The sequence below is a fragment of the Phalacrocorax aristotelis genome, chromosome 13 (assembly GCF_949628215.1).
Source record: "Phalacrocorax aristotelis chromosome 13, bGulAri2.1, whole genome shotgun sequence".
NCBI lineage: Eukaryota > Metazoa > Chordata > Aves > Suliformes > Phalacrocoracidae > Phalacrocorax > Phalacrocorax aristotelis.
In genome coordinates, this window is record NC_134288.1 from 8661385 (window position 1) to 8683881 (window position 22497).

Consider the following 22497-nt stretch of genomic DNA (forward strand, 5'->3'; position numbering starts at 1 on the left):
GAGACTGACTCAGCACTGGACGCAGAATACTTAGTTTCCCTACTAAGGCCACACCATACAGTTCAGCGTCAAGCCCCAAGAGTATGCAAACGAGGGAAAAAGTGTAATTGTCACAGCTTTGACATCGAAATAATTCCCCAAGTACAGCTCAGCTATACACATATATATTATCCTTGACAAATGTGCATTCAGTCCATTCTTAATCTCCATGGGAAAAATTACTAAAGTTTTTACAATCTACCTAGAGGGTCTAGCTGAGTACTTTTCTGCACGGCCAACATTTTCATTTTATGCTCCACTTCAGTGTCTTTTGTCAAAGACTAAAATTTTTAAGACCGTGACTCCTCAGCTGGCCCCCTCTTTCTATAACCACTTTTCACCTTTTTCAAAAATCATCATCATATCTCTGCAGTTGCCCCTGTTTTAGACAGATCCAACTTCATCATTCTGATTTTTTTTAAGCTCTCCATTCTCTGTATTCTTGACATTATCCAGCTGAGGTTAGCCCAGGGCTAACATAGTACTTCAGCTGAAGTCTTAGTAACTACAGAAAGAGCATATTTAACCAATGTCAAAATTCCAAGGCAGCTTTTAATGGCGGTTCAGTGGCTGTGCCCTCCCAGTTTGAGAGTGATCCATTGAAACGATGCAGCATTTGTTTTTACACAACAAGTTATGAAGTTAACTAATAGAAATCTTGTGTAATCAGTGTTTCCAAAGTGTGCTTATGAAAATACCATGCGGGATCTTGTTGCAAATGAAAGTCAGTATGTATGATAGCTGCCGCTTCTTACTTCTCTGGTGTATTGATCTGTCAAGGACCAAAAATTAAATGGGCTTGATTGACTTCTTGGCAACCCAATGCTAGCTGTTAATCATCTTCTAGATGCTAACAAGTTCATCTATTTCAGTATTTTCCAGGAACTGCCATCAAACTAGTTGAAGTCAACTATAATTTCTCAACTCTCTCATGCCTCTTGCCCCATTTTATACATAGATATTGTGCTTGCCCATTTCTGATCTTATGAAATTTCTGCCCTTCAAGTTCTTCAAGGTAAGCACTAACATTCCTGAGATTGCTTCAGTCTCTTCTCTTTGTAGATAAGTGAGATGAAGTAATAATAAAATGAGACAAAATACCTTGTTCAGATCTGTGTAAGTGTAAGGAAATGGAAGTTCCTGTATAAGGAGAGAGAGAGAGATCCGTGATCAAATTGCTAGAGGGCTGATATGAAAAATGAAGAATTAGACTGAAAACCAGAAACATTGTAGGGCCATGCTAACAAATTTGTTTTCTTTGTGTCTATAAAATGTCCTATATGTGCAGATCAAAGTATTTTAACATATTTTGTTGTGTCTTTATAGTCAGAAACTAGACGAGTAACCACCATAGAAGCACAAATTATAATTGTAATTTGTACCTGCTACAAAATGAGTGTTTTATTTTATGAGGATGAAGTTTCTCTTTGTGCAGGGAGAGTTACCACTTGAGATCCACTCCTCAGAGCTATTCAGCATTCAGTGGTTGTCAAGTTAATAGTAGCTTACATTACATTTACAGCATTAATACCATTAGTATAATTCACGGAGACTCGAAGGAGGGGCTGACACCAAGGCATTACTGTGGTGATCCCCAAAAAAGGACTGATGAGGTAAATGAAAAGTTTGGGTTTTTTTTCCCAGACTTACGAGTACACTCATATGGAGGGAACCCTATGAATTTTATTATGAATATGTACTTTTATTGCATGAATACTCATCTGTGGATCATACTGGGAAAATATATTAATTCATATTGACTCAAAAAAAATCCCTTCCCAAGTGACGCATCATTGTATATGAAATTCTGGATACCAGGATTGCAATTAAATGCTCTTCTTTTCTAAGCATCTCAGTTAACCCTCTGGATAAATAGCCTAAATTGCATAAGTGCAATGTGTTAAAACCCATGAGCTAATATATGGTCACTAGGAAGTTTACATGCCCACTGGTATGACTTATCCGCCTCACCCACCTAATGTGAATTATAATTGGTTTGAACATAAGGAGAGGCCTAAAGTTTTCTCTATAAATGCTGCCACACAACCAGAGCTTCAAGTCTTATCATATAGGCCTACAGTTTCTCACAGAAATACAAAGTCCAAGGCACAGAGGAGAAAGGAAGCATGGCTGGTAAGTAAAAAAAGGAAAAAGAAAAAAAAAAGTCTCTTTGTGCATAAGGAACGGGCAACTGAATAATGTACCATATGTTAGCTTTCTCTGTGGGATTATGTTTTGTGAAGGGCTCTGAGTTGTTGGAGTACACTACATTTTGAGATTATGAATAGGTTGTTTCAGTATTTTTCTTTCCTGAATTTTCCAAAAGAGACAAATAGGGAAAAGAAGATAATCCATACATTGCCATACAGGAGTTAAATATTATAAAACCGCAAATAGAGCAGAAGTAGTCATGGCAAACTGCAAACTATCTTTTTAGCATGAAACTTAATGAATCAGAGAATAGTTCAGGTATGAATTAGTCTTGTGTTAATGGGAATATCTGTGCCAAGAACAGACTACGGGCTAGATTCCTTCGTGGAGATTCAGAGTCAGCAAACTGTAATGCCATTTTAACTATTTGTTAAAATTAGTGTGAGAGGCAAAGGCACTTTAAAATACAGACAAAGTAAGGAGATGTCCAGCAGTGAGGTCTTAGGAGGAAAGATATTAAATCAATACACTTACGCAAGACTGGCCATGTTCTCACTTGCTGGGACCTGTGTAAAAATGTGTAATGAGGCCTGAGTGCAGATGACGCCACTTTACATCGTCTAGGCATAGAGCTCATGCTGTGCTGGCTTTATGTGGCATAGGCTTGAAAAGCTGAGGAAATTAATAAAAAACAACCATCCAAAGAGCAGAAGCTTGAGGACAGAAATGACAGGCATTGTTTGTCCCTCATGGAGCTTAAAAGAGGCACGGTTACCCTATTCTCACAGTTTTAGAAGAACTGATTGCATGAACTCGTAGGACACCAGTGTTCACCCATGTACTATTATTTGAAATAATTTGCGTTATTGACCTGACCTACTTGTGCTAGCATCCCTCAACAGCATCTGCTGTTTGCCTGGTTTGATGGTGCTTACTTAGTTAATGACCGCCTCAGTGCATCTGCCAAGTGTAATACCATCGAAATGCTTACCTGCTTAAGAGCAGAACATAGACTGGGAGGGAATCAGGTGCATACGATGGGCATAAGGCTATTGATTCCCTCATAAATCTCCACTGAGCAGAGCTTGAATAAATGGCAACACACAATTTGAAAGCTGAAAGATTGGACTGAGTAGAAAAATCCTTCTTTTTAACAAAAGAACTGTACGGTAAAGTGGACAGTTAAAAACCTTCATCTATAGCAATGGGGAAAAAACCACAAACCAATTGTTTCTGCATTGTAACACTTCCTCTTAAGCAACGATTTGCCAGTAACTTAGCCAAGATATTTTAGCAAGGTGATCCCTAAAAACTTCCTCTTTAAGTGTCATATACCAGGCTATCCTTTTTAACCACAATTTTCTCATTGCATGAAATAAAAGAAGCAATAGCAGCATTTAACGAACAAACTGGTGTTTGCTGACTATGGCTAGCACTTGCTTGAGAAATACCCAGCACCCAAGAAATATCCAAGCCCAAGTTGAGTGGAGATGTCAAAAGTGCCTGGGGATGCTCCTCACTGTGCCACGCACAATTTCAGTGTAAAAAACTGTGAGGGTCTGCATGCAGGTGTGTGTGCGCATAACTGCTTTCACTCCCGCTCTCTCACTCCCCCTCCTCACACCCACCCGACACACACATCCTGCAAATGCACACCTTTTTTCCTCAAAGACTTTTATGCATCTGTGGGCCAATCTCTAATGGATCTACTTAAACAGAATCCAGAACGTGTTGCTTAAAGACAAGGGAAAGCCACCTAGAAAGATCCTATGAATTTGGCAGGGTGATTTTTTTGAAGGGTTTTGATAGTCTGCAGCACACTACTGCTACTAAGGACTCAGCAATTTGTTTCACTGTCTCACACTCAAAATAATTATCTCAGCTTCTGTCTGTCACTTTTAAGCTTCAGTGACATTACAACTAAGGCGTGAGTCACACCTGCAAGCATCTTGTTTGTGCATTAGAATTAAAAGCGCTTGACCACAGAACGGCACAACATGTCTTATTCTCAGAAGAAATGAGCAGTATGACATAGTGATGGGAGCCTGCAAAGAGGTATTCTTTGCTGATGAGTGTGCAGCAATAGCTGGAAGTTAGAACTTCCAAATAATATCTTTACTCCATTCCGATGGAAATGTGTGCGTAAGTGGGAGAGGTAGGGAAACACATTTAAATATAATAGACTATAAATAACAGGTTGCGTGTGACCATGTGGGAGCTGTCTGGGGAGCCTAACATAGGTTCATCCCAGTCTGAGCGCTGTCATTTTGGCTTATTCCTGTGTACTGGTCCCATGGCAGTTCTTGAAGTTCACATATTAGTACATGTCACTGCTACGTCACTGTCAGTCTCCCTTCTGGAATGAGCTATCTCGTCTGGAATGAGCCAAGATCCCAAGAGGAAATCTGAGCCCAGCTAACAGGGTAGCCTGCTTTACACAGACAATATGGGAGCTGACTGTGCCAAGTTCAGGTGCCTTCAAAGTCTGGCTATTGGAGAACTTCAGGAACAACCAGGAACTTCAGGAAGCCTTCAGGCAGCAGCAGGCTGCAGGCTTCCATTCAAGATGCCCCTGCTGCCTGGGGCATTGTGAATGGAAGAGGAAGACAGAAAATAAGAAGTACGCCTCGGACAACACATAAGACCCAGAAGAGATCTCAGCCAAACACTTTTCCATATGGGCTTGGCCACACTACGTCACGGGGTTCTAGTCCTGAGGATGCGAGTCAATCCATACCACTGTTCCAGGGCCCCAGGTCTCTCTCTAGTGTAGTTCACAAATACAGTAAAACTATAGAAAACTACTTGACTTCCTGTATCTAGGGTAGCAGGAGTGGGTTTTCCTGCTGAAATTTCTTGATTAATTATCCAATGAGGGAATGCGAGGGGAGACAGAATAGCTCAAACTTCCCAGGTATTGAGGCGGTCCCCAGTGAGTCATGGCTGTGTGGTTGTAGCGTGGTGCTTCAGGGGTATGTAAGGAAGAGCTGTGCTCAGAAAGAATAAAGGAGCAGATAGGCTAGTCTAAGGCCTGATTTTCCATCCTGAAACAAAGGCACAATTAATAGGTGACATTTAATAGAATTCAAGTGTTACTGTGGATTCATACAGAGTTGGCGGGGAAGAGAATGGCAATGCAAACAAAGAAGCAGAGAAAGTAATACTGAAGGGAATTAGGCTATTGTCCTTTACCGTTCAGTGCTGAACTTTTCCTCCTACAGATTCATTTCTTTAACACAGTTACTGGAGGGCGGGAAGAAATCTGGGTATAACTGGAAAAGGACGTTCTGAGTTATATGACTGAACTGGTTTGCAAAAGCTGATTCTGATATGGCTTATTCTGGGTACACAAAACAAAATACTAAATGGCTTTTAACTTTCATTTTCTGAGGTCCAAAAGAATCTTCTCTTGTTATCCACCAGAGTTTCAAGCACTTACAGCCACCAGACAAGCTCTGCAAATACTACTTGGCTTACAGGAAGCTGCCTGGGTCAGATGCATTCTGCTTGACTAGTATTTTGACTAGTGTCAGTATTTCTCATTAACTCAACCCTCATTCTCAACCTTTGCCCATAATCTTTAATCCAAAAGTCCGGTATGTGTCATTCATCTGTTTTACAAACAAAGCACACCAGAGGCCTGCAAGGCAACTTAGCCACAGCTGGGAATAAACACCAGAAGCTGATACAACAGACGCAACTTGTTCTCCTTGCCATTCTGTCTTTCAGAATAAATGGACTGTATCTGTTTTTTGGAACATGCTGCTTGTAACTATACTATCAGACCATCAGATACCAAAACCAATTATGCCACTGACCTATAGGATGATGATATCCAGCACACTATTGCTGTCACACAAAAAAAGGTGAAACATGTGATCAAATAAGCATTGGCAGCTGTTTGGTGAATAATCGCTGACTTTTTTTTCCTTTCAACAGTAACTAATCTTTCTATCAAAGAGAAACAGTTTGCTATGTATCCAAGGATAGGCTGAAATCTTAAAGCAACTTTATTCTGAAAATTGTTAGCATGTCATTTAAGAGAATTTAAAAGTATGGGTAGGCGAGTATAGCATAACATCTGAAACCTCTAAAGTTTGGACTTAGAATTTTATAATAAAATTCTAACAAATTTTAAATTTAAGAATTGAAGTCTTATAATTTTAAAATCACAATTTGGCTTTGCGGGTGATAAAACTATGGTCCCTCTTAAGATTAAATATTATTAATTAACAGAGATTCAGAGCAGCAGTCTGAATTATACCTAGTTAAAAACTGTTTCTTCTAATAACAGCTTTTTATAGGACATAAGAATAAAATATGTCTGCATACGAAATGGGTTGAGCAAGTTCCTGTTCTGGAATTTCCAAACATGATCCAAACCTGAAAATAGAACAATTTACTGAATACTGAGCCGAGCCAGTTAAAATTCTGCATTTGGGAAGGTGTTTAGCTGTGGCCAGTCCAGCATAATGGGTGTCACTCAGTGGCATCCTTAAGACTGTACATTCAGTACATCAGATTTTACAGTTGTTTCATAAAAGTACCAGAATTAGTCTCTCTATTTCTTAACAGAAAGTGGAGCCACCTACAAAGCATAAGAAGAAATCACTCTCCTTGAAGTTAAGTGAAAGGTATTTGTGCATTTATTGGCATTGCCAGTTGCATGTTCAGAGATAGCCTAGCAAAAAATAGTCGTGTACCAGCTGAAAACAGTGATAGCTATTTTATCACAAGTCACAGATGTACTTGACTATCATCTCTGTAGTGTGTCACGCAAATATGACATGGACTGCTTGTGTATTTAACATTGTTGAACAGTAATTATGTGATAAATGAAAAATTGGTTCTTTAAATTTGGCCTGATCAAATTTGGGGCAGAGGCAATATCTTGCTCATTGTTTTGCAATTACTACAATGCGGGGGGGGGGGGGGGGGGGGGGAAGCAGCTCCAGGAAAACAATGTATTCAGTGAATTATTTCAAGAAAAATTCACTGTAAATATTGCTCAAGAAGTATTCCAAATTAAAAACAATGTGTTGCAAGAAGGAGTTACGCTATTCCTATAATTTCATCATTATAACAGAAAGAAAAGCAACTAAATGCTGAAATTCTTATGAATTGAAATACATTAAGAAACTCTTAACAAGTGGCCAGATTGTTAGCGATAAATGTTGTCCAAGCTTCAGATGTTAGATTGCAAGGAAATGAGATCAGGATGTGGGGACTGAGAGAGTGAAAAATTCATGAAAAATGAATCCTCAAGCCCCTTTGGCCAGAGAAAGGCCGGGGGCAAAGAAGGCTGTTCAAGCTCCACCCCCACAGGAAATATTGCAAACAGGCAACTTTACACCTAGACTTTTAAAGAAGTGAAATGCACCAGCCATTCCTTGAGTCAACTGAAGTAGAGGAGGACATTCAGAGGAAAGCTCCAGAAGCTGCTCATACAGGACGTATTGATCAGATATGGGCCAAGGTGAGCAAGGGGCAAGCCCCTTCTGTAGTGCTCTGTTTGCTATTTTCTTACATCAATACCTCATATTCAGTTCTGTACTGGACACTGGAAGATCACTACGGCTCTAAGGAGCTTTGATCCAAAAAAAAAAAAAGAAGAGAAAACTCTTCCGTCAAGAGTTAGGAGAGGGATTTTCACAAGAATTGCATTTTTAACTTACTGTGCACATGGGAGAAGCAAGCTTATCAGAATGAGATTTGGGAGAAGAGGTGTATTATCTGGTGTAAAAATGTTGGATTTGCAAATAGGCAGGAAGAGGAAGTCTGTGGCTATTTGAAGTTGTCAAACAAGTGCAAAAGAGAGACTGACAAATCTGACATAAGAGGCAGAGCAAAGCAGAATTTGAAGAAGGTATCATTGCAAAGGCTGAGGGAGGCTACAACAAGCAGAGACGGTTGAAACCTGAAGTTAAGGCAGAGAGGGTACAAAAATTTAGGGGATATATTTTTTTGGTGGTTTGTTTGCTGCAGCGGGGTGTGGTGGTTTTTTTTGCTTACATGCTAATAATTATACATATGCAAATTGACCAGTTTAATAATTATTAGTAGTAGTCCCATGTTGATTTTCCAACCTTGCCAGATAACTCCTGCCTTTCTAAAGACAAATCTCCCCCACCCCTCAGTTTGTTCTACAATAGATGTGCTTCATTGCTAAGTTTCTGAAGACATTCTTTTTTTAAAGTAGGTATGTTCCTGAAAAATCAGTGTGTGCTGCTCGCCTTGATACTGTAAAAAAGTGTTCCCCCCATGTGACCTGTGACTGCCTTGCTAAGACTACTAATGTAGCTGTTTCAAGACTTGCCTAAACTTGGTAAACTTAAGATCATGATGTAAAAAAATCTTCACACTGATAAATCTGTATGAACACGGGATAATGATTTTTTTACTCAATAATGACACTGGTAGCTGTGGTCCACTACTGAGGACCACACTGTCACTCCTTCCTATTCTCCCTCTTTGGGGGGGTGGGGGGTGGTGGGGAAAAATAAAAATATTTTTTAAAAGCACACAGTGCCCTTAGGAAAAACAAAATATCTTTTTCTTCTGTATTTCTGCACTTCATTTAAACCATGGAGTTATCTTCTACTGGAGAACTCTCCATAGGCTCTGATGATGTCAGAGCCAAACCAACCTCAGATACTTACTCTTTGGCCTCTGACTGAAGCCATAGTTCACATGCAAGAGCGTCCTGCAACATATTTTTTCACATACACAATTTTAGTAGTGTTCTCTCTCCAATTCTGCCACCTCTCCCACTGCCAAATGACAGCCTAGTGTCTATCAACATATTCTTGTTAGGTCCCTCCAACAGATAGCAGCTGTCAGTTATATCAGAGGTACATGACACGTAAATGGGGCTAGAGATCAGATGTCATGGTTTAAAATGCAGAAGTGTTTCTCAGCTCAATCAGGTTTCTCTATTTCTTATTCAGAGGCAGCAAGGCTGTGCCTTTGTTAGTATAACACCATGTCTTGGAACAGATGACACCTTGAAAGAATTACCTGAGTTCAGCCAGATTCTTTATCCAAGTAACTTACCCGTATTTAATTCTCTCATGGTTCTCTCCTCTTAGATGCCTTTCTGATTTTCCTTTAGTACTGATATACTACTCCTTCTATATTTAATTATGCAGGTCTATGCAAGGCAGAGTGTCTCAGACAAAAAAAAAAAAAAGCACCTCTGAATATATTATTTCTATTTTTGGTGGAAACCTCACATGGGTACTAGTTACCTGTAGAAAGTAACAAGTTTCTCCTTGTAAAGTGTGTCTGTGCTCCTTCCTCCTTGGATGTACCCTCAAGTTTTCTTGCTTTTCTCACTTTTTCATAGCTGCAACGCAGCCAAGTACCAACTGGCACCTGAAAGAAAATGCAAGAGATCACCACACAAGTAAATTTCATAGCGAAGAGTTGATTGTAAGGAGAGGACAGGCCTTCATTATCTCCTTCAACGGAGTAGAACAGCCGGAGCAAAACTTAACATTCATCGCAGAAATAGGTATGGCTCCCAACTTCTTTCACAGAAAGAGTAATGCTGCCTTGTGGCATTCTTTTGGCCTGATACACACTACAGGGCAGCCAGCGTGCTGGTTCACATAGCCATGGAACTGTGTGAGGTGTTTGTTGTATTACTCCCATCTCAGCTAGCAGTGATAGCGTTCTTCAGTTTTCAACATACGGCACAAATTCATCTGAAGGGAGGGTTACATCCCTGCTGAGTTTGTTGACAACTAAATCTCTATTTCAGCAAGCTGGGGAAAAAAAATGTTGTTTATTTTCCTTAAAAGGTCCAAAACCCTCAAAGCTGACTAAGACGCAGGCTACATTTGGTATCTCCAGCACAGTGAGCAAGGAGAGCTGGAGTGCAGTTCTACAGTCTACCAGTTCCAACTCTGTGAGCATCTCTATCTCCAGCCCACCTAATGCTGTCATCGGACGTTACAAGCTGAGCGTTCAAAGTCCTTCAAGTGGCAGCTCCTCTCCAACAAGCCTTGGCACTTTTGTTTTGCTTTTTAACCCTTGGTCTTCAGGTATGAACATGTTGAATCTCCTCTGAGAGAACTAAGTTGCTTGTAGCTTCATTAATATTTGCAGCTTCTCCATTCGATCTATGCTTCTTTAATGGGGGGGCTGAACATTCACCACATAATATATCAATGGGAAAAGAGAAGGATTTAACAGTTTCTTAGGACCTTCTGGTACATAAAATTAGCTCTGTATCATGTACTAACTGGAGAGCTGCTTGCCCTAAAAGATTAAGTTCTGCTCAAGCAGATTAAGTTCTGCTTTTTTTGGAGCTTCCCTACTTCTGCACAAGTTTAGAAGAGCGTGTCTGGTCTCTGCAGAACCAAGAAAAGAGCCATATCTACCAGCTGCCATCTTCTCCCAGATTTGACAGTGTCATATCTCTGTCTTCACTCAGGCACTCCCCACCCTTTCTCTAATTATAGGAAATCCTGAGTTTCATGATCTGTTTATAACAGCAAAGGGTGGATATCTGCAAGCATTCTTATTGATGGAGACCAAGGCTCCTGAGGTTTAGTTTTATTTTGCCTGCTGTAGTTGTACATACCTCTGTTTTGGCTTTTCAGGTGATGATGTGTTCATGCCTAACAAGGCTGAGTGTGAGGAGTATGTGCTAGAAGAGTTTGGCATCATTTATGCAGGCAATAAAAATCGTATCAGCAGCTTTGGATGGAACTTTGGCCAGGTAAATGCAGCACTGCAACATCAGACAGTGATTCGTGCTCTGGTTTTCATATGAACTGGGTGGCCAAGGCTTGCCTGCTTTTTCCAGTTCATCATAGTCACACACCTCTGAAGAGCAGGAGTCTGGTATTGAAAGCAGGACTCATGTGAAGCCCTGTTATACTGATTAATATGGGGATTTGTAATTGACTGGTCAGTGATATGACCTAGGATTTGGAGGTGCAGAAACTTTAGTGTCTGCTAGGTGGTAAAGTACTGTAGCAATGCTGAGAGGCAAAGTCCCAGCCTTAAGTCCACAGATTCTAAGTTTTGAAAAGCTTTTTGTGTTCTAATCTTCACAGTTTGTTGAGGCCACATTTTTAGATGGTAATTCTTGTCTGAGCTGCAGCACTTCATTCAGTGATTAAAAATAACATTAAACACTTATATGGGTCTACTTTTCCTGAATTCAGTAAAGTAACCTGTGTTTCCAAAACACTAACTTCTTTCTATAACATAGTTTCAAGATGATATTCTCAATATTTGCCTTGCCATGCTGGATCGAAGCTTAAACTATCGTCAGGATAGTGTCACAGATGTATCTCACCGATATGACCCCAAATATCTGGGCCGTGTTCTCAGCGCAATGGTAAGCAAAATGTTCAAAAAGTCCAAACTACTAACTGTTCTTTTAAAGTAGTTAGTGAACATAAGTCTGAAGGCAGGTCTCAGAAAATTTTAGGCCCCTGTTTGTATGCACCAGAAATATGGGCCAGAGAAACACCTAAGGTGTCGTCTGCTCTCAGCCTGCTAGACTTCCCTCATCTGTGGTATTTCTGATACTTATCACTTTGATATCCAATAGTCAAACCGAAAGTATAAGACAGGGTGGTATGTTGAGGGACCAGTCCCTTGGAGGCCTTTAGTCCTACCTCCCATTTGAAGTGGAACTACCAGTGGTACTACATCAGCTCAGCCATGGATTTGTCAGGCTGCCTTGAAAATGTCCAAGGATGGAGGTTTCATGGCCTCCCTGGGTGACTGGTCCAGAGCTGCACTACCCTCCTAGTGAGGAGTTTTTCTTTTCTGTCAAATATGATTTTCCCAAGCTACAACTTTCTGCTGTTGCCCCTTGTTATATAACCTGCCAGAACAGAGAAAAGTTGGACTCTTGGCAACTTACTATGTTCCATTCAAGTAGTTCTAAGCTGCTACTACATTTCCCTTATCCCTTTCTTAACCAGACTGAACTAGCCCAGTGCTCTCAACTTCTTGTAGACTGTACTCCAGGGCCCCTGACCATCTTGGTAGCCCTCCCTCCTGGGCCCTCTTCAGCGTCTCAACACCCCCTTGAACTCAGGGACCCAAAATTGGAGATAGGATTCCTGGTACAGCCTCAGTAGGGATAATTAAAGGGGGTTAATAGCTTCCCTAAATCTTCTGGTCACACTTTTCCCAGTGTAGCCTAGTGTGGGCTTTCCCTTTATGATGAGAGCACAGTTGGCTCAAGTTCAACCTGGCATTTGCTGTAACTCCCAGGCCCCTTTCAGATGGGCTGCCACTCAGCCAGCTGCTTCCCAGCCTGAACCAATGTGTGGGGTTATTCTACCCCAAGTAGAATACCCCAACACCCTCAATCTACGCCTTTTCTTCCTCACCTTCATGACATTTCTATTGACCCAGTACCCAAGATTTTCAAGGTGACTCTGCCCCATTTGTTGTGTCAACCGCTTCCCCTAATTTAATGTACATTTGCTGAGGGCTCACTATGTGGTGATCCAGGCACGTTCTGAAAGCTCAGCTGCATGATATGCGTTGATGACACCATTCAATCATACAGTAGTAATGTGGCCACCTCACGTCAGGAAGGTTCACTAAAAACTGGTGTTTGCCTTCTTGCCTGGTGCTACTGTACTTGGGTGGGAGGAACAGTAATTAAATGCTCTCCATTTCTTGAGAGGACACATATTTCTTTTCCCTGAAAAGATAAGGCTTCTTCCTAAAGGCCAGCTGCATGAAGCAGTGACTTTTGTCCACTAAATGTCATTCAAGGCTCTTCTTCTGCCCACTCCCCTACCACTGCTACATCTGTTGTAAACTCTTAATTTATCTCATCATAAATTTAGTGAATATTTTTACAGGTCAATGCCAATGATGACCAAGGGGTGCTGCTAGGAAACTGGAGTGGAAATTATGAGGGTGGGAAAAGTCCAAGCAGCTGGACTGGAAGCGGTGAAATCCTGCAAAAGTGGAAGAAATCAGGATTCAGACCTGTTAGATATGGACAATGTTGGGTTTTTGCAGCAGTATTGACTACAGGTATGTTTTATGTCATGCACATCACTGACACTGCAGATTCTGCTAAAAGAAGCACTAATAATACTTCCTACACGACATTCCTGCAAGACATGTTACAGGAAACTTTGTATTCCAGAAATACTGCTTTCTGACTATGGTTTTCTATTCACTCTTTAGTGCTTAGATGCCTGGGGATTCCCACTCGCACAATTACAAACTTCAGCTCTGCCCATGATGCAGACGGAAATCTGCGTGTGGATGAGTTTTACGATGCTTCTGGAAATAATTTGAACAGATCAGCTGACAGCATATGGTAAGGCTCTACAATATCTAATAATAGGACCTATCAATGCCTATAGAGTCTTCAGGTGCTGATTATAGATTCTAATGACAAATGCTGTGTTACCTTCTTTAAAATTGCCTTTAAAACTATACACACAGAGGATCAATAAAAATATTACAAATTATACTACAAAACTTGGTGTTTTCACTCTTTCTCAGTTAAACTGAAAATTGTGACATGAGTTACAACAGCTAATCGAAGCCAGGGCAGGCAAAGTTACAGTTATGATGCCACAGATGACTGAAAATTTGTGATATTATACCGGAACTGTCAAACAGTGGGACTTTACTTAGTTTGGAACTATTCTTCAAAAACAGTTCACATTAAACTATGAAAGTACAACAGAACAGGCTTCCCTGACTCTTTTTTTTTGGTTTGGGTTTTTTTTTCGTTTGTTTGGGTTTGTGTTTGTTTGGGGGTTTTTTTGCCATGCCATGATTTGCAGTGAAGATAATTTAATTATTGCCACTATTAAGCATCAAATGCAATTCAAAAAAGTTTGCATGCAGCAAAGAACAGGCGCAGTCCCGCGCCTTTTGCCTTGTTTACTCCCCTGCTTGTTCTGGACCCATTCTAAATATAAGTGATAAGCATAACTGTAGCATTGTGCTATAAGGCAAACAGCTAAAACTAAGGAAGTGCATGTGCTCAGAACTTTTGGAGAAAAACAGGCCCAAGACATTTTGTATAATTTTACAAATTTGCTTTCTGCCCTTGAATATTTATGTCTGTTCCACGATGCAATTTTCAGCTCTGATCTGAAGGAGCTATAACTCCCATATAGTCAGGATCAGAGTGGAAGTGGTCAGGGTCAGATAAGAACCTGTGCCAAATAAGGCATTTAATGCATTTAACTACGATGGCTGATTAATGGATGTGAACAGGAATTTAGAAACACATACTAGTAGCTTACTTTGTTCATTCCTGCACATAGGAATTTCCATGTCTGGAATGAAAGCTGGTTTTCCCGCAGTGACTTGGGCCCTTCATACAATGGATGGCAAATTCTGGATGCAACTCCCCAAGAAGAAAGTGGAGGTACACATATTTTATTTCAAAAGTAATGCTGAAAAAATTTAAAGTTAGTCACTTTCAGAGAGATGAAAAAAGAAAAAATGTAAAACCATTGAAAAAGTAATTTCTCATCCTGCTCAGAAATAGAGTGGCAGAAGAGACTATTTTATGTATCACATTAGAAAAGCCTCAGATCATCTGTGATGCCAGGAAACAAATGAGACTTCTAGGAGCACTCTTTTGCAGTAATTCCTGTATTTCCAATGTAGATATCCAGAGCTATTGAGAATCAAGTGATAATATAAAATAAATCAAGTGTACCTTCAGAATAAAGACAAGATGCATTAATGATTGGCCTGGTATTAGGGTCTCCGTGGGCTAGAATGGGACAACAGCACTGGGCAAATCATGAGTCATTGATAAATATCTGTCTAGTAATCTGCTTACTGTCAAAGATTTGATTTGGTCTGAATTATTTTTTCTTGACGCCGTAGGAATTTATCAGTGTGGTCCTGCCTCACGGCACGCCATCAAAGAAGGAGATGTAAATCTGGACTACGACTGCCCGTTCGTATTTGCAGAAGTGAATGCAGACTGTATGTACTGGAATATTGACCTTGCAACTGGAAAGAAAACATTAATATTCTCTCAATCTACTACAATTGGTGAATTCATGAGCACAAAGGCAGTCGGCAGAGATGATCGTGTAGATGTCACCAACGATTATAAATATGAAGAAGGTAAATAAAAACAGTGGTTCTTGCGGTTACATAGCTGCTTCATTCCCAAACACATAAACTTTAGGCTAGGAGTCTCTTAGTGGGAAATTTTGGACATCTGTAAGGTAGGAGCAAAATTTATACTCAGTGTATTCAGTTCTAACAGAGAAGGGAAGAGAAGGTAAGGAGTAAAAAATACTGCCTTGCCCTTTCTGATATGGAGCTTCTTTGTGGAACCTAAATAAGGCAAGCCCAAATATCTCTGAGTAAAGCATTCACCGTTCTGCCTGCCTGTTGCTAATATGCACTATGTCTGCGAGAATTAGTCTACAGCCCAGTTATTTGACAGCAGGATGAAAGGCCTATTACAGAAACCTAAGCTAAATCAGCACTCAGGCCCAGGAAAAGCAACTCTTTCAAAGGGTCAAACAGCATATCAACCTGTCAGAGCTTTGGGTTTGATAGTGCAGAAAAAAAAAATTACAATCACGAACTGAATTTGCAAGTGCAAAGAATGAACACTGCTAAGGGAAATATATATCAGAAGGTTGAAAAGCAGAGCCCAAATAACTAGCTTCCATTGTGTACTGGCTCCAGCTGGGATGGCGTTAACTTTCTTCATAGGTGCCCCCCTAAAGGTGTTGATTACACATCAAGGTTTGGACTACAATACTTGCAGAGTGTCTAGGCTTTCTCACCCCTCCCTCTCCCTTCCTGCCACAGTGGCTGTGGGTGGGCGAGAGGCTGGGAGGGGACCCAGCCAGCACAGCTGACCCAAATATTCCTGACCGCAGGAATATTCCACACCATATGATTTAGTGCTCAGCAATAATAGCTCACCAAAAGGCAGAGCGAACGGGTGGGAGGCATTCGTGGTTGTAGCATTTGTATTCCCAAGCAACTGTCACATGTGTTGAGGCCCTGGTTTCCAGGAAGTGGCTGGACATCTGCCTGCGGATGTGGAGTAGTGGATGTATTCCCCTTTTTGCATTGCTTACGCGCAGTTTTGGCTTTCGCTGTTAAACTGTCATTATCTCAGTCCACGAGTCTTCTTATTCCCCTCTGTTTTCTCCCCATCCTGTGGTAATGGGGAGTGAGTGAGAGGCTGGGTGGATGTTTGGCTGCTAGCCAGAGTCAACCCATCTGATGGTGCCATCAGTCTTCCCTTACGTTACGGGCCTTTTCTGTAGTAGCAAATAAGAATTGACATTTCTAAATATTACAACCATAAAAAGGGATAGAAATGGGAAGAGTGAGAAACTTTGGTCTTAAGATTTTGTGTTACAAAAAAATGTGCTTAGAAGGGTAGTGACATTAATGACTGCAGATCCAGAAAATTAGGGGTGGCTCTGGAAAACAGAGGCTCTGTTCATCTGTAAGTACAGACACCATGTTCGCCTGTCTTGTCTCTAGCAGTCATGTAAAATAAGAGATACACGTTAACTGTTGAGGATAATTTTCGTGGTTCTCTCTGACAGGTTCTAGGAAAGAAAGAGAGATTTTTAAAAAAGCCCGTAAGAAGCTGGGTCTTGAGGATAAATTTGACCCTACAGCACCGACACAAGAGGAAATAGATCAAAAGCCTGACATCTCCGGGAAGTTTAAGGTGGCTGGTCCTTTAGAAGTTGGCAAAGATCTCAATCTAATTCTGGTTCTTGCAAACTTACAGTCTGAGGCTAAGACTGTTCATGTAAATATGACTGCTTGGAGCACTGTGTACACGAGAAGACCAGTTAATGAGATCTGGAAGGACTCTATATCTGTCACTGTGTCTCCTAAGGAAGGTAATTTTTCAAATGACTTTTAATTATAATTTTATATTTGTTTTATCAGTAAATGGACATTAGAAGCTGGTCAACTTGGGTGAAAAATCTCTAATAAACTACAAGCATAAAAGGCTGAAAAAATTGCACTTGTAAACATATTAAAAAGTCATGTTTCACACCATCATTGCCTTAAGTACTCTGCACATTTTGGAAAATGTATCTCAGGAGTGAAAACAAGATGGTGAGTAAACACGAAGTGTCATTTAACAAAATTTTCATAAAAAAAGATAAGGACAACATAAAAACATAGAAATCAAGTCCAGCTAAATGTGTTCTCATCAATCACAAGGGGCCTTACTGAAAAGTAACAGGACATGGCTAACAGCAGAAAAAAACCCCTCATCCATTAGCACATTAGAATGCAATTAAAGTGTGAGGCATTGGTGACCTGCCATCTTTTCTTGTGTTTTTCATCTGCTATATACTGCTGCATATAGCATAGCTTCTGCACAGTTCTTCTGAACTTGATGTTTATTGCACAAATAGCAAAAATGCAGAATTGCTGGGATTCAGAGACAGAGAAGATCCCTTCCCACCCAGTATTCCTTGATTTGAATTACAGCATGGAAACTACTGTAAAAACACATGATAATAAAAAGCAGATAGGGCTAGGAAAGATAAAAGAAATATGAAGACATCATTCAGCTCGTCTCATTATATCATGAGCAAATAGGACCGATGAGGCCTACCAGAGCATGTCCCGTAACAAATGGAGTAGCACTGGTAAACTCCTTGAACTCCAGCTATTTTATCTTTCAGAGCAATTGGGAGGAAAATAAGCCAGGCAATGTAGGGAATGGAGGAGGGGTGACACTGAAGAACTCACTCTTTCTATAGCAAACTGGTAGATCTGCATGAATTGAGTTTGGCAGTGATGGCTGAAGGCCTTCCTAGTCCCACTAATATTAGGTGTGAAACTCTGTGGGCTTATATAAATTATTTTTTCTTTTATCTTCCAGAGAAACAATTTCCCATTAAGATACCATATCCTGAATATCAACAGCAGTTAACTACAGACAACATGATCCAGGTAACAGCTTTATGTCATGTAGAAGGTGGGATTCAAGTGCTTGTGCAAAGAGACATCAGCCTGGACAATCCTACCATCGACATACAGGTAAATTGCTGTCCCTTTGCTCTAACTGCAGTGGCAAGGAAAGGAGGAAAATGAGCTCTTATAAGCACTTTCTTCCCCAAAAGAGATATTCTGCTCACATTCTGCCATGGTCCACCATAGCATCTCATAATATCTCCTCTTCTGATGACTGAGAAAGCTTGCATAGAAAAGAATACTGAGAACCTGGACTTTCAAGTGTTTTCTTTGCACAGATACTTGGTGAAGCAAAAGTGAATAAAGAAGTGGATGTGGAAGTGATATTTACCAATCCTATTGATACAGACGTGATGGCCTGTGTGCTGCAGGTAGAAGGCAATGGCCTGCTCAAAGAAATCCTTGAGATAAAGTAAGTGCAAGCAATGCCTCCTTCCTGCCATTAAAGATACATGAGCAAGAATGTAAGCATGGATGACTTGGAACTGAACAGTGGGATGAGACAGCATTTTCTTCTTGCTGTAACTTAGGAGGCCAATCAATGTAACTTCTTGTAATGAAGCACACAGCTTTGAACCAGCTCTTCATCTAAGCTAGGCTTTGGCTCCATAGTTTGGGAGGTCAAATAACTGCTGTCATAACTGGACAGGACTTGTTTTCCTGCCTGTCCACAGTGCCCCACAGTTCCAGCAAAAAGTACATTCTTAGCCATGCAGTGAATTTTGCTGAGGCTGTCTATGCTGCTATAGACCAAACAGGTTGAACCTTCTTGTTGTGCCCATAGGGCCAACAATAGGATACGTGACTGTTTCTGTCCATGCCATACCCAAATTATAGCATATATTAACGAGGATTTTTCTTTTTTCACTTTATTAAATAGACTGCAGGTGCCAGTCTGGGTGTCAGCCTTCTAAACATTTTGCATTTACATCAAAGAGATAGACATACTTGTAAAAAGAAAATGCACTGATGTCCCAGCTTTGGGAACAAAAATGAACACAGATTGTTTAGACACAGGTTGTGATCTCAAACGGTGGTACCTCTGCAAAGTACAACCCCAAGTATGCTCCATGCGTAGCTATTCCAGACACAACAGATCACAACTAAGGAGGATGGCTTTTAAAGAACAGACTAAACCATGACCAGCAGCTACTTCTTAGATTATTTAATTTACTTTACTAAGGCCTGGTAGTTGAACACAGCTGAAATCCATGAGGCAGGCAGGAAGACAGTTGGGAAAATGGTGAATATTACAATAAAAGTTTGGGTTGCCTTGGGTTGGGTTTTTTAACTAAAAAAAAAAAAAAAAAACAAACCAAAAAAAAGGTTTTTTCCAAAACAAGAACTACAGACACACTGATTTTCAAGCACTGCTTTCAGAACTATACAAAATAATTATTTTAGGAGATTAATAAAGACAGTCAAGAAATTATTAGATGGTGTTGACATGATGAATGAGAAGACTGGAATAAAATAGTTTCACAGAATCACAGAATCACAGGTTGGAAGTTTCCTTTTACTTTAGATCCCAGGTTCCTATTTTTATGCTTTGATGATTTTGTATCTTGCTCTTTTTCCTTCAGTATTTCACAACTAAAACAGAAAGGTTAAATTTTCAGACTGTCCCTCACTTTTTACATATACAAAATTGCACACAAATTTTGACATATTCTAGCAAATGCAGTTATTTCTGAAAAATACCTGGGATATGGGTGTGCTCTTTGAATACGCACACACAGAGACAAACAGAAACAAACAAACATACACACCAACTTAACATTGCCATTTGTGCTCGAGCAACTAGGAGTGATCTATCCCATCATTTAGAAGCTCTCCTGAGGGAATTTAGCAACCTTGTGTTGTCTATCACATATAACTTTTTCCTCAGGCAAGACAAGACAATACGTCAGGGTAAGGCTCTTTGGGAAAACCATAAACATGAGTTTCAGAAAATTACAAAATACACTGGTTTAAAATATTTTAACTTCTGTTCAGAATTTCCTGCTGTGTAAGCACTGAGGTTTTCTTGGTGCTATAATCTATTCTAATTCAGGTGTTTGTATTAACATTCTTCATGGTCTCAGATTATTATTTTTAATAATTCAATTATGTGTTTTACGCCCTGTGTTCTGCATGAAGTCTTATCTCATTATACTAGTATGTCCCCCTTTGTGTTCTTATCTGGGTCACTGTGTAATGTATTTGTGAGAGACCTTAATGCATGGGTTTGAGTATTTAAATACATATCAGATAGCCAAACCCTGTATGGTCTTTTCATGGCCATCCTAAACTGAATTGATAGGAATTCTTACTTAAGATGGGAGATGGTTAGCAAAGAAACTCAAGCATGATGCATAAGCCAGTTTGCAGCTTATCTTTTTCCCTTTGTTTCCTATTTTTAGTGTACCACCAGTGAAAGCCAGTGAGACATCCAGTACAAAGTTTCAACTCATCCCTTCTGAGGCAGGTCTCAAACATCTGCTTGTTAATTTCTCCTGTGATAAATTTCCAAATATCAAGACCTTTAAGATGGTAAATGTGATTGACTAACATGAAGATACACAACAAATGGTCTGTGTGTGTATAAATTGAATAAAATATCATCAGAAAACGATGACAAGATTAGTAAAACAAAATCCTCACTTCCTGTGATAAGGGGTTACCAACATCATATCATTAAAATTTTACATTCTATTTTTAAATAGACTGAGGAATAGTTGATTCTTCATTTACTGTGTGTGTGTCCACAACATTAAAAAGAGCGTTTTACCTTCTACTCAGAGACTGTTTGTTTGTCTTTTGTCTGGTTTTCTTTGGAAATCATTCTTTCTAGCTCCAGATGTCTCTGCACAAACATCCATAAACTCATTTTTACACATTGAAAGCCTTATCTAGAGGACTTTCAAAGCAGTGTTTCTCCTTACTGCAACCATGATACTTGAAAGTAGCCAGGATGAGTTGCACAATTTATGTCATTTAGCTTTTTATCTTTGGGGTTTTTTTTTGCTGCAAAGTCTGTCCTGACATTTTTCCTTTTTTGGTAAATCGTAGTGACTAAATGAGGCATAGAAAACGTTCAGAAGGAATTTGGGTGGTGTCCAATTTGAGACCCATTTGACAAACACATTAAGATAATTGCCCAGCTCAACATACATGATATTGTCACGTGCTGGTATTTTGCACTTGCTGAAAGTGTTCTTTGGGAATCAAAGGGAGGATAATCTTAAGTCTAAGGGTATTTTAACTTGAGAAGAGTTAGGAACTCTTCATTATCGATGTGTGTCAGGAAGTCATCTTTCAGAGTTCAAGTTTAGTAAAGCTTATTAAATGGTTTACGGGAGGATAGGTATGGACCAAGAGCTGGATTCCGGGAACAAGTCAGATAGGTGTAGCCCAGTGAGTGGCTTGGTTTATGGCCAATAATTGTACAACACTAAGTCAATCTCTGAAAATTATCTGTGCAGATGAAGTGAATGGAAAGTCAAGCTACTGCTCTATTGGACTTCAGATTGCTGGGCCCCGAAGCCAGTGAAATCTTAACAAGTGCCTGGAGCCAGCTCTGTGCCCCCACTTCCACCACACAGCACAGGGTACCTGTGACTTGCCATAGGGACTCCTCACTGGTATATGAGCAGCCCAAGCTCAGCTTGGCTATAAACTCCGTTTGCCCTTGTAGCCAGAAAAATTGCTTTAGGAGGGCACTTGCAGCCACCTAGTTTTCCACTGCCAATCACATGATGTCAGCACAAGACCATACTGGATATATAATGAGATGAGCTACAGAGAGGCTGTACAAGTAGCCCACAGTGGTACCCTCTCTTTTTCTCCTCAGCTTCCCCAAGGCTCACCAGAGCCAAGAGCCCTCATCATGTAGACCAAACAGTAGAAGTCCAAGCTCAAGCATAGCCTTGGATTTAGAATGTGGATATACACTTAATGACTTCCTTTTACATCTCCTCTGTGTGTGAAAACAACCAGACTATACCAAAATCGAGTGAATTGCACTAGCAGAAATGAGAGAAGCTTGTAAATTGGACCTCTAGGGGAACTAATGGGAAGGCAACACCCTTCCCCTGCAACACTTCACACGCACATGAAGGTAACATTTCTAATTGAATGTGTGCTTACGTGGGTACAGACTCATAGAAGGGACTCTGCAAGGTTTTTTGTAGAAGTTATACTGATCTCCTTTTTCTGGCAAAGAGTAGCAACAAGACAAGTGTAAGGTTCAGTATGGTTACCCTGAGGATATGATAGTGCAAATCTTGAACAAGAGACAAAATTATTGAGGAGATGGCTGAAATAAAAGAGTATGTTTTTCTCTAAAAGTTAGCAACCTGCACTACCTGAAAT

At 40.2% G+C, this 22497-nt stretch overlaps 1 protein-coding gene and 1 long non-coding RNA gene across 2 annotated transcripts in view; one reads left to right on the top strand and one right to left on the bottom strand.

Moving 5' to 3' along the window:
- Positions 1–22497, bottom strand: part of LOC142064355 (uncharacterized) — a 138227-nt gene that overhangs the window by 63130 nt on the left and 52600 nt on the right. Inside the window, exon 2 of the long non-coding RNA XR_012663063.1 lies at positions 9438–9564. This is a non-coding gene — a long non-coding RNA (uncharacterized LOC142064355). The remainder of the gene's footprint in view (positions 1–9437; positions 9565–22497) is intronic.
- LOC142064353 (protein-glutamine gamma-glutamyltransferase E-like) lies at positions 7573–20850 on the top strand. Its single transcript, XM_075109224.1, has 13 exons — positions 7573–7666; positions 9536–9703; positions 9993–10235; positions 10797–10915; positions 11414–11542; positions 13035–13212; positions 13369–13504; positions 14469–14572; positions 15043–15288; positions 16746–17051; positions 18053–18210; positions 18423–18556; positions 20547–20850. Exons 1-13 carry the CDS (start codon positions 7657–7659, stop codon positions 20692–20694), a joined length of 2079 nt encoding a protein of 692 aa, XP_074965325.1. The 5' UTR covers positions 7573–7656; the 3' UTR covers positions 20695–20850.

Coding starts and splice junctions, on each gene's coding strand:
- LOC142064353 (XM_075109224.1), top strand. Junction 15,289..16,745: donor CGATTATAAATATGAAGAAG/GTAAATAAAAAC, acceptor TCTCTCTGACAG/GTTCTAGGAAAGAAAGAGAG. Junction 18,211..18,422: donor ATCCTACCATCGACATACAG/GTAAATTGCTGT, acceptor TTCTTTGCACAG/ATACTTGGTGAAGCAAAAGT.